General features: G+C 64.3%; 1 protein-coding gene across 6 annotated transcripts in view; it reads right to left on the bottom strand.

Annotated features, from left to right (window-relative positions):
• The window catches only part of MEGF6 (multiple EGF like domains 6), an 88,357-nt gene that overhangs the window by 55,746 nt on the left and 19,512 nt on the right, over window positions 1-13,099 (bottom strand). For 5 of the 6 annotated variants that reach the window (XM_087858560.1, XM_087858563.1, XM_087858562.1 and 2 more), the window contains exon 4: window positions 12,845-12,949. The exons of the other annotated variant lie outside the window; for it this stretch is intronic. In XM_087858560.1, coding sequence (XP_087714686.1) covers window positions 12,845-12,949 — 105 coding nt within the window. The remainder of the gene's footprint in view (window positions 1-12,844; window positions 12,950-13,099) is intronic. 6 annotated transcript variants of the gene reach the window in all.

The following is a 13,099-nucleotide window of genomic DNA, read 5'->3' as shown; positions in this document are numbered from 1 at the left end:
CCCGGCTCCACGGTCTCTCTGTAGATCACTGGAGACCTCCCTCGAGGACACTCCCTACAGGCCCCGGCATGGAGCCCCATGCTTGGTGACAGGCCAGGCCCAGGTTACATGTTCCCTCCAGCACCCGCATCACTGCTCTGGTAATGGGATGCCTGCCCGCCAGCCCGGATCGGGTCCGCCCCCACAGCCCCTGGCACACAGTGAAAGCCAACAACTATTCGCTGGAAAAAAGTTTGCTGAAAGAGGGGAGATTAGAGGTGATGATTATTTCATCTGGGATTTGGGTACAAGTTCTCTGTTTTCTGCAAAGAGCCCTCCTCTGACTCCCCGGATGTCTCCAGGAGGAGGGATAAGACTGGTGTTTGGGGCTTAGAAACCAAGGCCCAACCTACAGATAGGAACACAGACTGGAGAGGCTGGTGTGGCCACCTCAGCGTCTGGAGCCCCCGGCCCTGTACTGTCCACACCCTGCCCAGGCACATGTCCACCCCCCAGCATCCTGGGCAAAACCCCCAGGCCAGAGGGCACCTCCCTGCCATTCCTGCCCCTCCTGGCCCAGAGGCCCACACAGAGGCTCCAAGTGCCCATTGGCCTGTGCTGGCCCTGGTCTTCTCAACTTCAGAAAAGGGGTCACTATGCTCCCCACCCCTCAGACCAGACCCTGAGAGCCCCCGCTTTCCCTTACACCCCACACGGAGCTGGGCTCGCGGCACCCCTCCCCTCACCTGTACCCACAGTCGGCCTCTCTCTGCGCCCTGCCAGCTCCGTCTCTCTGTCGTGGCCACCGGCCATCCCCAGCACGAGCCACCACAGACGGTTCCCTGGACAGCCAGCCTTGGAGCCTCAGGCGGGCCCCCTCACCATCCTGACCTCGAGCTCTCAGCAGTCCTGGGGACGGTGACAAGTAGCCCCCTGGCTGTGCCCTAGCAGACCCACTGGGACCCGGCCCCTGCCTGGTTGGCCCCCCCATGCAGGCCCTGTCCCCACCGGGACCCGCCAGGTCTCCACACTCACATCGTGGTGCGTACTTAAGCCCTCAGAGCCCCCACCATCCCCGCCGATGAGGCCCCGGTCACTTCCACCCCTCCCCCTGGCTCATGCCTCCACCTGTGCTCCGGGATCACTCTCACCTCCGGCTGTCTGCCCCCCAGACCTCCCAGACCACCCCTCCCTTCTCGCTCAGGCACCCATCTGGGTCTCATCCTCCCTTTCCCACGGTTTCCCTCAGGCCTCAGCAGCTGTCACAAGTGACACCAGGTGACACCAGGCTGGGCCAGCTCAGGAGGCGCTGAGGAAATGAACAGCCCGTTGCTCAGTGACCTGAAATCCCGGGCGCCTGCTCTGGCCTGAAATCCCTCGGCGCCTGCTCTGGCCTCTAGCCGCCACCAGGGGGCGCCGGTGCCCCACCCCCACCGCGCGCTCAGGGCAGGCACCTGGCTTGACGTGCTGGGGCAGGAGCCCCTTCCGCGAGGGGGTCTTTGAGGCCTCGCCCTCCCCATGGCTGCTCTCTCCTGCCTTCCTGCTGCCTGGAGAAAACTCTGGAAAGGCTGGGGGACGCTGGGGAACACTGGCGGCACCTCTGGCTGGCCCGGAGCTGAGGGCCCCATTTGCGAGGGGCTCCCCTGCCCCCCAACCTCTGGGCCTTCCTCACCCTTCCCGCAGAGCCCGGTGCCGGCTGAGGGCAAAGGTGAGCATGGAGAAGGGCAGGGAACACACAGCCTGGCCTTGTGTGGACGTCTGCCCTGCGTGGGGTAAAGCCCCAGGGGACACCACTCAGGGCACAGGGCCAGCTGCCTGCCCTTCCATCCCACCAGGCCTGTGCCTCGGGGGCCCCCAGGGCAACCTCTTCCTGCCAGGAACCCCACCCCACCCAGCACCCTCAGGGCCTCCCCTGCCTTCCAGGCTCCCAAGGGAGCTGGCTGCCCCAGTGAGCCCCAAGGAAGAGAACAGGGTGTGAGCAGATGCACAAGCGAGCCTGCTATGGGCCACCCCCGTCCTTCATTCATTCAGACAGCACACAGACGGCCCCGCAGGGACCCGGCTTGAGGCTTGCCGCATGGGAGCACACGGGGAGGGGCCGCAGCAGACCTGCCCCCTCTTCAGAACACAGTTCAGTCTGGAAAAAGAAGAGGCTGGGGCCAGACAGTGTCCATCAGCCACCTCTGACCCCTGGGTTCTCAGGTCAAGGCAGGCTCCCCAGCAGAAGCATCATCCCACAGCATCAGGGGAAACCAAGTCCCCACCCACCTGCGGAGACAGCCCAGCAGGGCCAGGCAGCTGTCCCAGGCTCGGGGCCCCCCTGTCCCCTTCCTGCAGCCCGGCCTCGGAGATGGGCAGGTTCAGCTTCTCCGTGCACACTGTGGGAGCAGGGTGGGGGACGCTGTCCGCGCTCCGCAGCCCCACCCGGGCCGGCCCCACTGCCCCAGCCTGGTTGTGGCTTAGAAACGGGAGACAAAACCGTGTTCACTCGAGGATGAGCAGGGGCTCAGGATGCTCCCAGAGACAGCCCTCCGGGCCGGGCCTGACACCCCGATGCCCCCCACCTGTCATCTTCCCACCCCCATGGGGAGCAGGGGTGTCTGTGGCCTCAAAGGGCTAGGGGAGGTACCAGGCTCCGGCATTCCAAGCCAGAGGGGCCATTGCCCGAGACCCTCCTTGCATGATCTCCTGACGCCCCCAGGTGGACACGTGAGGCTCTTCCCGGTAGCTCTGGGTCCGGCGGGTACATCCCGGGGATGGCTGGGCCAAGGCGGCGCACCCTCTCGCCACACACCACAAAAGGGCCGGAGACCTTGGCACCTTCCCCCGCACACTGGAATCCAGATGGCTCCAGCTCCGTGTGTTCCCAGGACGCAGAAGACGGGACGGCCCAAAGGCTGTGAGCAGAGTGGCCAGCGTGGCCCGCACCCGCCCTGTGTCCACACCTGCCAAGTGACAGACAGGCTGCCCTGCTCAGCCCTGCACCAAGTCACCCCAAGACAGGGCAGGCGGGAGGACAGCCACCTGGCTCAGAACATGGCCCCTCAGGGACCCCGCCTACAAAGCTGGGTGGGGGGCCTCACCGAAGTCAGAGGACGCCACACGATAGGGCGAGCACCCAGCGGCACATCCCGTCCCCCCGGCTCCCTCGTCCCATAGCCTTCACAGGGCCATCCCGACAGCAGTTACCCCCACGCAGCTCAAAACAGGGACATGCCGTGTGAGCCCCAGATGCGCCCCCCAGCAGACACGCTCTCCCCACACGGGCTGGAGAGGAAGGTCCTCGCCCAGCGCTGAGTACGGGGCCAGCACCAGTGGTCTCCTCCCCAGGACACCGTCCCACCCCTCCTGTGGGCCCTTGTCAACCTGGTAGTGCCTACAGACGCCTGCCCCAGAGGAAAGCCGTTCCTGGGAGGTGGTGACTGTCCTGGCCCCAGCCCGGAGCCAGCCTGAGTCCACTCATCCCAGCCTGCCCTCAGTCAGGAGGATGGCCCTAGACAGGGGCAAATGCATCCGGAGAGGACTGGCGGTGAACGGGCCGGCGCAGGGCACACGCACCAAGACCCTAAAGTGATTATGGTCCCGCCGGTGGGGAAACAGGGACAGGGAGCCAGAATTCTGCGGCTGAGTCCAGCCCGCCTGCCCCCGTAGTGCATGGACACCTGAGCTCCCTCAGGGGACCTCAGCTCCCAGCCCTGCAATCCCAACTTCTGGGAGGGCAAATCCAGGATCCCAGGTGCTGGATCCAGGGTCCCCAGGGAGAGCAGAAAGGCCCAAAGGCTTCCATGGTCACACAGACCGCTGGCCCTTCGCCAGGCCACCAAGCCCGGCCAGCACCAGGCGGAACTGTCTGCCCCACTTCTCTGCCAGGGCCACAGCACACACAGGGATGTCGGGTGGCGATGTTCGGTGGATGAGACGTGGAGTGTGCCTTTCCTGGTGGACAAGTCACGTCATGGCTTTGCTGCCAAAACTCGCCCTTCCTTGTCCCTGAGCAGAAAAGGCGATGCCCGTCCTTTGGAAAGGAGTCCGCAGACGGTGAGCACAAAGCCAGCCCGTCGGAAAGCCAGGGCCATGCAGGGGGCGTCGGGCTGCCCCAGGGAGCTGGGAGAGTAGAGGGCAGGCACTCAGGGCTGGGTGCGAGGTGGGGCAGGACCGGGAGCCCACGTCCCTTCTGTCTGTGTGTGCACCACGAGGCTGGGCTAGGCGAGGGACAGTCTCCCTGCTAGGAACTGGGGCTAAGCACCCAGGTGTCCAGTGTCCAAGAATCTTCCAAATTGCCCATAAACCAAATGGCCACAGGACTATCCAGGTTTCTCTGCCCCCAGGGATTCACAGGTCCATGCATGCCAACACCCACTGTGGTTTGCTTAGAGTCAAGGGTCCCCAAGTCAGGGTGGCCACATCCACTGGGGAGGGCACGGGTGTGCGGGATGCCTGCACCCCGTCCTGCTCCAGAGTGGCCTGTGCTCTGTTCCAGCCTCGAGACTGGCTCTGCGGAAACCCGACGAGAAGCAGGATGGCCAGCAGCACGGGGCTTGGTGGGGATGTGGCCTCCTCCCTCCTGAGACCTCTGACCACAGGGCCAGCTCTGCAGGACCCCACGGTGGAAGGCTAATCCACAGCTTCACCTTGCCCTGACCCCAAGAGGCGGGGTGACTCCCTGGTACCCCCGGCTCCCAGCAGAGACTGACCTGGGCAGCAGCTCCCTGGTAGCCAGGGCTGCCCGGAGGCCGGCTGAGCAGGCTGTCAGCACCCTGGCCACTGCCGTCTCCTCCTGAAGTAACTGCCCTGTTATCAGCCGAACTGACTCCGTGTGATGCTGTCCAGGCCCCACTCGACCCGGGCACAGGGGGCCAGGCCCCGCTCTGGAATGCCTGGAGCCGCCAAGACCCGAGAGCAGATTCAGGCTGCCGATGCCAGCTCCCTGCTTGCAGAACCCTCGTTAATTATCCTCCCCGGATGGAGAGCCAGGCACGAGCCCCAGGAGTCCTGAAAACACGCTATCGGCACATTTCCTAGAATTGCCTCCGGAAGAGCCAGCACTCTGGGCGGCCAGTGCCTGGCAGGTGGGCGGCCTGTGCCTGGCTGGGTGGAGAGTACACAAGGCCATCGCACCCTCCAAGAGCCCAGAAAGCAGCCAGGGGTAGGGGGCTGGCCCGGAGCTGCACTGCCAGCCGCCTCAGGCCCTCCCTCCACAAGGTCTCGGGGCACTGCCAGGCCAGGAGCCAGGGAGGTGGCCCGCCGAAGGGGCCCAACCACTAAGGAGGCAGAGCCAGGCCCAGAATGGGCTCCTGAGCGCAGGACCACTCCAGGCAGGAATTCTTAGGAATTTAGACCCTGAAGTCTCCAGCAACGGCTCAGTGGCTGGCTTCATTTTATTGACTCGTGAAGTGCTCCAGTGGCCAGGCGCGGGGCGGGAGGGGCAAGCCACAGAGGCCCCCACGGGGGCAGACTTCCGGGGCAATGAGAAGGGGGCCCAGCACAGTGGGGACCTCATCCAGGAGGCAGCCTTGCTAGCATGGCGGGTCCACACGCGGACGGAGGGAGGACCCCACGGCTTCCCAAGCAAGTTCCTTCCATAGATGCACGTCCTCGCCTGTGCTGTGAGGGTCTCTCCCACATCCGGGCTGGGACCTCCCCAAGTGCAGGACCCCCCACATTGCACTAGTGTCCCGGCCCCATCCAGCTACCTCTGCTGACCCGGACACCTGTCCTTCAGGCACCCATGGGACCACCAAGCAGGCCAGGAGTGCTCCCGGGCACACAGCCACCGTAGAGGCCCCCTGAGCTCTGCCTTCCTCCACTGGTAGAGAAAATCTGAGGCAGTGAGGCTCTGAAGGGCACAGGGGGGCAAGGGGCAGCTTCTGTGCAGAGCGGGGGTCCCTAAGGACCTGGGGCCAGGCAGCCTGCCCCCCTCGGCGTGGCCGAGCCATCAAGCGTGGCCGGCTGGGTGCTGTAAAATCTGGCTCTGTGGCTTCTTGGAATAGTGGGCAGCTGCTGGCTCCACTCAGTCCAGTGGGCTACCGGGAAAAATATGCCAGAGGCCCAGGAGAGGCCCCTTGGCCCCAAACACACGACAGGGAGTTCCTGCACCACAGCCTGTATGTCTCAAGGTAACGCCGCTCTGGGGACCCACACGGACACCACCCAGGCTCCCTCACCTCAGCCAGGGGGGGCCCCCACGAGCATCCAGCCCAGCGCTGGTGGGTCCAAGAGGCTGTCGGCCAACACTGAGCCACCACGGAGCCCAGCAGGTCAGGAAGGGCCTGGGTTCAGTGTCCCCATCTATAAAATGGGCCAAGCACCCAGCCCGCCCAGAGTACACCCTAGGACCACCCTTGCAGTCCAGGGACAGAGCACTTCACAGAAGAGTCTGGGTCAACTTTGGGGAGGGGGGACAGGGCTTTGTGGCTGAGGCAGGCAAAGGACAGAGTCACAGTCCTTTCAGGAGACCACCCAGGAGGATGGGGCGGGGCCTCTAGCCTGGGGCAGGCTGGGGGGGTGGGCAGGGAGGCCTTGTCCTCTAAATCTGAGCCTCAATCCTGCCTGGACAGTAGGCCCCACGTCGGCAGGGGCATTGAGCTGCTCACTCACCAAATGAGCAAGGGGGCAGGCTCACAGACCTCCACTACTGGGAGGGTCTGCGCCTTGGTTCTCCTGCCTATAATTACACCATAAGCTGACCCCCGACTCTGGAGTCAGTCCTGGGAGAGGCCCATGGCCCCACCGTGCACGAGGCAGGCCCGGAGGCCACAGTCATCCCAAAAGACAGAAGCGCCTTTGTGGCTGGTTGCGGGGGGAGGTCAAACCTGGAAGTTCAGCGATTCACTATGTGGACACCAATGTCTCTCTCAGAGTCAGCCACTCTGAAAGAGCAGCTCGGGCTCTGCGTGTGGCCAGCCTCGGCTGACCCAGAACAGACCGTCTGTAGACTGGCTGCCCTGCAGGGACGTGGCCCGGCCCGCCTGCTGGAGGGACCAGCAGCCGCCACACCTGGCCCAGCCAACCACCAAGAGCAGCAGGACGGAGGCCACCACCCGCCCCTCCATCTGACCCCCCAGGCCTTCCCCTCCCAAGGGCCGAGGTGGCCCCCAGGCCAGGCAGACCCCCCAGTGCCACGTCCTGCAGGAAAGTGAGGCTCCAGAGATTTCGGGAGCTGTCTTGGAAGGACGTGCTCCCACAGCTAAGGCGGACGTGCGTGAGGACAAAGCCCGCAGCCGCTCCAGCCCCTCGGGCGGGACAGGAGCGCAGTGGGCCACCCAGACAGAGGAGAGCCACGCACCACAGGTCACCACGTGGCTGGCTTTTCTGATGACCCAGAAAGCGGACCCAGCGCCTCAAAGGCTGGACCCTGAGGGCAGCCTCCCAGGGAAGCCAAGGGGGCGTGTCCCCAGCCCGGGGGGCAGGTGCTGGGTGCTCACAGGGCTGCCCCCGGCTGTGGGGGTCAGAAAGCACCCAGCTGCTGACGGCCGACAGGACTCTCCGACGGCCCTGCCACCACACCGCGCTATACAGGGAAGGGCGCAGGGAACCCGGAACCACGGCCCAGGATCAGGGTCAGGGGCAGGTCGGGACAGGTTAACCCAAGACCACATCCACAGGACAGTGGCCGAGCTGCCTCTGAAGGACTCAGGCCAGGCCGGGGCCGCTGTGGCTGCCAGCTTGGGGACAGCAACGCCACGGCGGGCGGCAGGACCACCGGGGTGCTGGAACCTGGCCTCGGCAGGCCGTACCCCCAGCCCCTCGGGGTGGGCAACGCTGGCTGACTTCCCCTCCCCTGCCCACCCCTCAATGAGGCCCAGGCTCCCGCAGCAGCAGCAGCTCCCAGCCCTGCTCACAGCGGCTGGCCAAGAGCAGCCGGTGCTGGTGTCTGGACCTCGGGCCAGGGGTCAGACTCCCACCCTCAGACACAGTGGGCAGCACTGAAGGGAGCCTGGGAGGGCCTGCTTCCTCTCCATGGATCCATCATCCCAATTTAGAAACAGAACCGCCCTTGAGCCAGGGCCAGGGGCTCGGACCGCGGGGCCTGCCTCCTGCCCCCACGCCCTGCAGGGGCAGCGGCCTGCTCCTACTGGTCTGGTTCCCAGCACGGCAGGCTCCAGCCCACACCCAGGGTCCCCCACCCGCTGGCTTCCTGCTCAGAAGGCAGGACCCATCAGGGCACGGAGGCTCCAGGCAGGACCTCTGACGTCTGTCCCTGCTGGGCTGGTGTGGGGGCAGAGGAGCAGGTCACACTGGGTCCCCTGGGGCACCTGCCAGGCCAGCCAGCCCCCAGGCAGCTGTCCCGGCTTCAGGTCTTCCACCGACCCAGAGAGGGCAGCCAAGGGCCCTGGGGGTTCCAGGCTAACCCTTCTCCTGCAGTCCCCGCCCAGGCCCTGCAGGCCACGCTGACTCACTCTCTCCTCTCTGCTGCCCTGCTCTAGCCTCTCTTTCCTCTGGAAAGCCCACTCTGAACCACCTGCACCTCCCCAAACCTTCCCCAGCCCACAGGCCCACCTCCTCCAGGAAGACTTCCAGGCCGCCCAGCTCTCTGCTCAGCTGGACTCGAGAGCCAGAGTCCCAAAACTGCCTCAGAGACATTTTACAGGTGAGGAAACTGAGGCCTAGAGGGAAACCAAAGCCAAAGTTTCTTGGACGGAGAAAGTACCCAGAGATAACCCAGGCCTGAGTTTTCCATCTGCTTCTGTCCCACGAGGTCGGATGAGATCAAGGCCCAAGACAGGACTGGTGGCTCCGTCATGACGCCCAGTGTACAAGCAAGCTGTGCTAAGAGGTGGTACGCTCCGGGGGGCTGCGTCTCCTGCCTGGATTTCCCTTAAAGCCCTATGCCCGCAGCCAGGAAACACGCACGTGGCCAGCAGGTACTGGGGGGTGGGGGCGTTGGCCCACGCTCACTCAGGAGCACACACAAGCGTGATCTGGGTGCAGAGGAGAGACAGCTGTATTTTCTGTGGGTGCAAACCAGTCCTGGTGGACGGATGGGACCACTGCAGCCCAACCAAGGACAAGGGGTCCCCGCGGTACACGCCCTCCTCTACTGACTGATGGTGCCGACCCACAGAGCAGGGGGGTCCTTTCTCCTGGGGGTGTCCCCACTCCAGGCCACCGGAGGGAGGGGCCACGTGTGAGCTGTGCCCCACAGTTCAGGCATGCTTTGCAGGCACTTCCCCCAAGAACCAGGGACAATCCCCAGCCACCGGGTCATCCACCCAAATGTCCTCATGCCCAGCAGACCAGGTCTCTGGGGAGAGACAGCGCTGCCAACCCCCCCACCCCCGCTCCTTCTACCAGGGTGCTGAGCCTCACCCGCGTGGACACCTGGGACCTGCACAAAACCACCCTCCCTCTCCACCTGACAAACGGGGGACGCTGCCCAGGGTCACACCTCCAGGACACGGAAGCTGGCCCTGACCGCACCGAGGCAGGGGGCTCTGCTGTGGGTGCCGGGGCCCAGCCCCACACACTCGGGGCCCCACCCTGGGCTCTGCCAGCACAGGCCCCCTTTGTGTTCCTGCCCCATGCTGTGCAGAGAGCCTTCCGCCTTCCTGGAGGGGGATGGGGGCGTGTGGAGGTAGAACAAAGGGCTAAGCCACTGGCCCCCCTCCACGGCAGGGGGGGCCCTCTTCCTAGGGTCCCCCTCCCCCTCTGCTCTCCACAATCAACCCAGCGGGGTGCCTCCCTCCCTCCCACTCTTTGATTCAAATGAAAGAATTTGGGGAACCAGAAAAAAATATGGCTTCTATTTTCAAAACTGGAATCAATTATAATTGGGGGGTTAGTTAAATACTCCCGACTGTGCTGAGGCTCCATCCGCCTCATCCAGACCCAGATGGAGAGACTGGAGGGCGGTGCTGTCGGGGGGTGTGGGCGGGGCACTGGCGGGGGCGTCCCTGCAGGCGGCGGGTCCTACACACCCCATCCTGCACACCCGGCCTTGCACACCCAGTCCTGCACACCCCATCCTGCACACACAGCCCCGCACACCCGGCCTTGCACACCCACCCTGTACACCCCATTCTGCACGCCCCGCCCCGCACACCCACCCCTGCACACCCCATCCTGCACACCCTGCCCTGCACACCCATCCCTGCACACCCCATCCTGCACACCCTGCCCTGCACACCCATCCCTGCACACCCACCCTGCACACCCAGCCCCACACACCCACCCCTGCACACCCACCCTGCACATCCAGCCTTTCTTCCAGGAGGCAGTGCCTCAGCAGGAAGCCCAGCAGCCGCCCTCCAGCTTGATCGACCGCTTCCTGAAGGCCACATCTGCCCCCCAACTGGCCACTCTCCCAGAAAGCCTGCCTACCCCAGAGGGCCGAGGCTGGTCACAAGCCCAGGTCCCCGGGTACAGAGTCAGGGTAGGGTGGGGACCAGGGGATCTACCGTTCTCTCTCTGAAGCAAGGCTTGATGCAGCCCCACTGAGGTCTAGTGCTGCACTGGGAGCCAGCTGAAGGTTCCAAGGGCTCAGTGGGACAGAATGCACTTCTAGCCCCAGGTCTGCTGAGTGGTAAGCAGCTGCCTGACCTCCCTGAACCTGGGTTCCTCCTCAGCACAGGGAACACAGGGTGCACCGAGGTGGCACAGGCTGGCCTCCAGGCCCCGAGAGGCCACCCCCGCCATCGCTGTGGAGAGCAGGGACTGCTCTGGAGGCAAAGCCAAGTCTGGAGCCCAGGCCCATGAAGCAAGAGGGCAGAGCATGTGAGCACTGCTCCCACCCCACCCAGAGACACCAAGTGTGGGCCTGAGCCCACCCCACAGGTGTGGCCCTGGGACCCTCCCACAGACACAGGGTCACTTGCTGGATGCTGAGCTCCCCCATGCTGAGCTCCCTCCCTACAGTGCCCCTCAGCCCTCGAGCCCCTCCCCCCATACCCAGGAAGCCAAGTGTTACGGTCTCAGGGTGGGGTTGGCTGCTCACGCCAGAGGGAGCGCCAGCCCGGGAGGCTCAGAGCTGGGCCCTTGGACAGTCAGGCCAGGAGCGGAGGGGTGGCCGATGGCTGACAGGAAGCAGGGGCAGAGGAGCAGGGGACAGGGCAGGTGTCCCCAGCTGCTTCCTGGAGGACACGACCAAAGACAGGCCACATGCCAGCATCAACGCCTCACGGCCCTCCCCCCGCAGCAGAGACCACGGAAGCATCTCCACAACCCTGTCCCAGCAACATCCCCAAAGGGAGCTTGCCACCAGAACCAGCTCTCTCACCCCAACCTGAGTGAAACTCATGCCAAGCAGCACGCAGTTCACTAAGGTTGGCAGAATGAGTCAGAAGGTTCCCAAAGCATTTCCCCACTTCCACCCACGGCCATAAACACCGACCAGACCGAGAAGAGCCGAGGTGTGACAGCTGGCCCCCTCCATCCAGGCCTAGACCCAGCCTGGAGCCCAGCCGGCCTGGGGCGGGGGGGGGGGGGGGGTCACACCTGGCCAGCTCGCCGAGGGGCGCAGGGTCCTAAAGTCAGGAGGTCTGGCTGAGGCACCCTCACTCCATGGCCCAGGCATCTGTCCGCCCAGCCCACAGAGCCCATGAAGCAGCAGGATCGAGAAGCTAGCTCAGCCAGGAACATTCCGGCTAACAGAGGGCATTGGTCAGCAACCAGAGCCACCTGACCAGCTTCTCCAAACATCAGCACCCCCAGCTGCTGGCACCTGTCTCAGAACTTGGGGACCCAGCCCCTCCCCAGGACCCCTGCCCTCAGACCATGCTGGAGGCAGGGGGGAGGCCACCACATGTGAACACACAGGGACCAGCCAGCAGGCGGGGTCCCCAGTACAAACAGGGGGCCTCCCGTTCCCCATGATTCACTGATGCCCGCCCCTTTCCCAGCGGCCTGCTGGGCTCCAAGGCACAGGAGCGGCGGACGTCCGTCCTGGCATCCACCTGGAAGGGGCCTCCAGCTGCTCGCTAGGAGCACATTCAAAGCTCCGGAAACTGTCTGCGAGTATTTCACCTCACCGGGCGGCCATGGCTCTGCGCCCGTTCCGACAGGACCCTGAACGCTCACGTTCAACGAAGAAACTCTGGACAAAGCACGGAGCCCTGCAGAAATGCTCGTGCCTTCCCGTCACAAAGAACTTGAACCTCAGGATTTTTCATGCACTTGCGTGCACTTTTCTTTACAAAAACTCCAACGCCCCCACACCCACGCTAAGCCTGACCCCCCCGCCCAGCACCCAGCCGGCACTGTCCCGACAGCGCATTGTTAAAAATAAAACCACAGGCCCCCAAAACGGTATGACTTAGGTTAAGGCCCCACTTCTGCAAACCAAGCCCCGAACCCGGGAGCGGCACCTATCAGCAGCCGGCATGGGAGCTCGGCTCCAGGAAACGTCCCCGTGAGGAGGGCTGCCTTGCCTAGCGACAACTTCCCTTCTCCTGCTCTTTCTCTTCCCCTTAAAAATCTTTCCTTTTCTGCTAGATGGGATTCTGCCTGATTCATGAATCCATTAACAAAGCCAACGAGATCTCCAAAATCCACTCGGTTGAGTTTCTGTTGTTCAAGGGCATGTAGCCTAGCTCGGTTTTCATGATGTATCAGTTCACAGATGTGCCAAGTTTCACTGAACCAATCGCCTCCGGTAGGACCCTACATGCCCCCCATGTTTCCACATGAAGGACACAAGGGGCTCCAGCAAGCCAGGAATGCTGCTTGGAGACCCCAGGACAGGCCGCTTCCCAGCTGCCCAGCAACCCGGCCAGGCCCTGCCCACCTGTCTGGAGGCCACGACTGGACAGGCTCTAAGATGACAGGTGTGGAGGCATCCGTGGAGGGGGTCTCAGGGTCGCTCCCCCCAACAACCTCAGACGAGCCGCAGGGAGCAGGGTGAGGGGTGGGAGAATGCCCGTCCACTCACCGTACTGACAGCGGGGACCCTGGAAGCCAGGGGGACAGTAGCAAAGCTGGGCTGAGCCAGGCACGCAGTGGCCGCCATTAAAACAGAGACCAGCGCTGCACTGGGCTGTGGAGAGAGAAGAGAAGGTATGTAAGGAGGGGCAGCAGCCCAGGGGCAGCCCCAGCCCACCCACAGCCTCCTTGGGGACCCTCTCTCATGTCCCCCAGGATGCGAAGCCTCGGGCTGGCTGGGACCCAGACCCTCACCACAGAGAGG

The sequence above is a fragment of the Ursus americanus genome, chromosome 33 (genome assembly GCF_024610735.1).
Source record: "Ursus americanus isolate L20-20 chromosome 33, mUrsAme1.1.p, whole genome shotgun sequence".
Lineage (NCBI taxonomy): Eukaryota > Metazoa > Chordata > Mammalia > Carnivora > Ursidae > Ursus > Ursus americanus.
The sequence above is the reverse complement of the archived record's forward strand: the minus strand, read 5'-3'. Positions and strand labels throughout refer to the sequence as shown.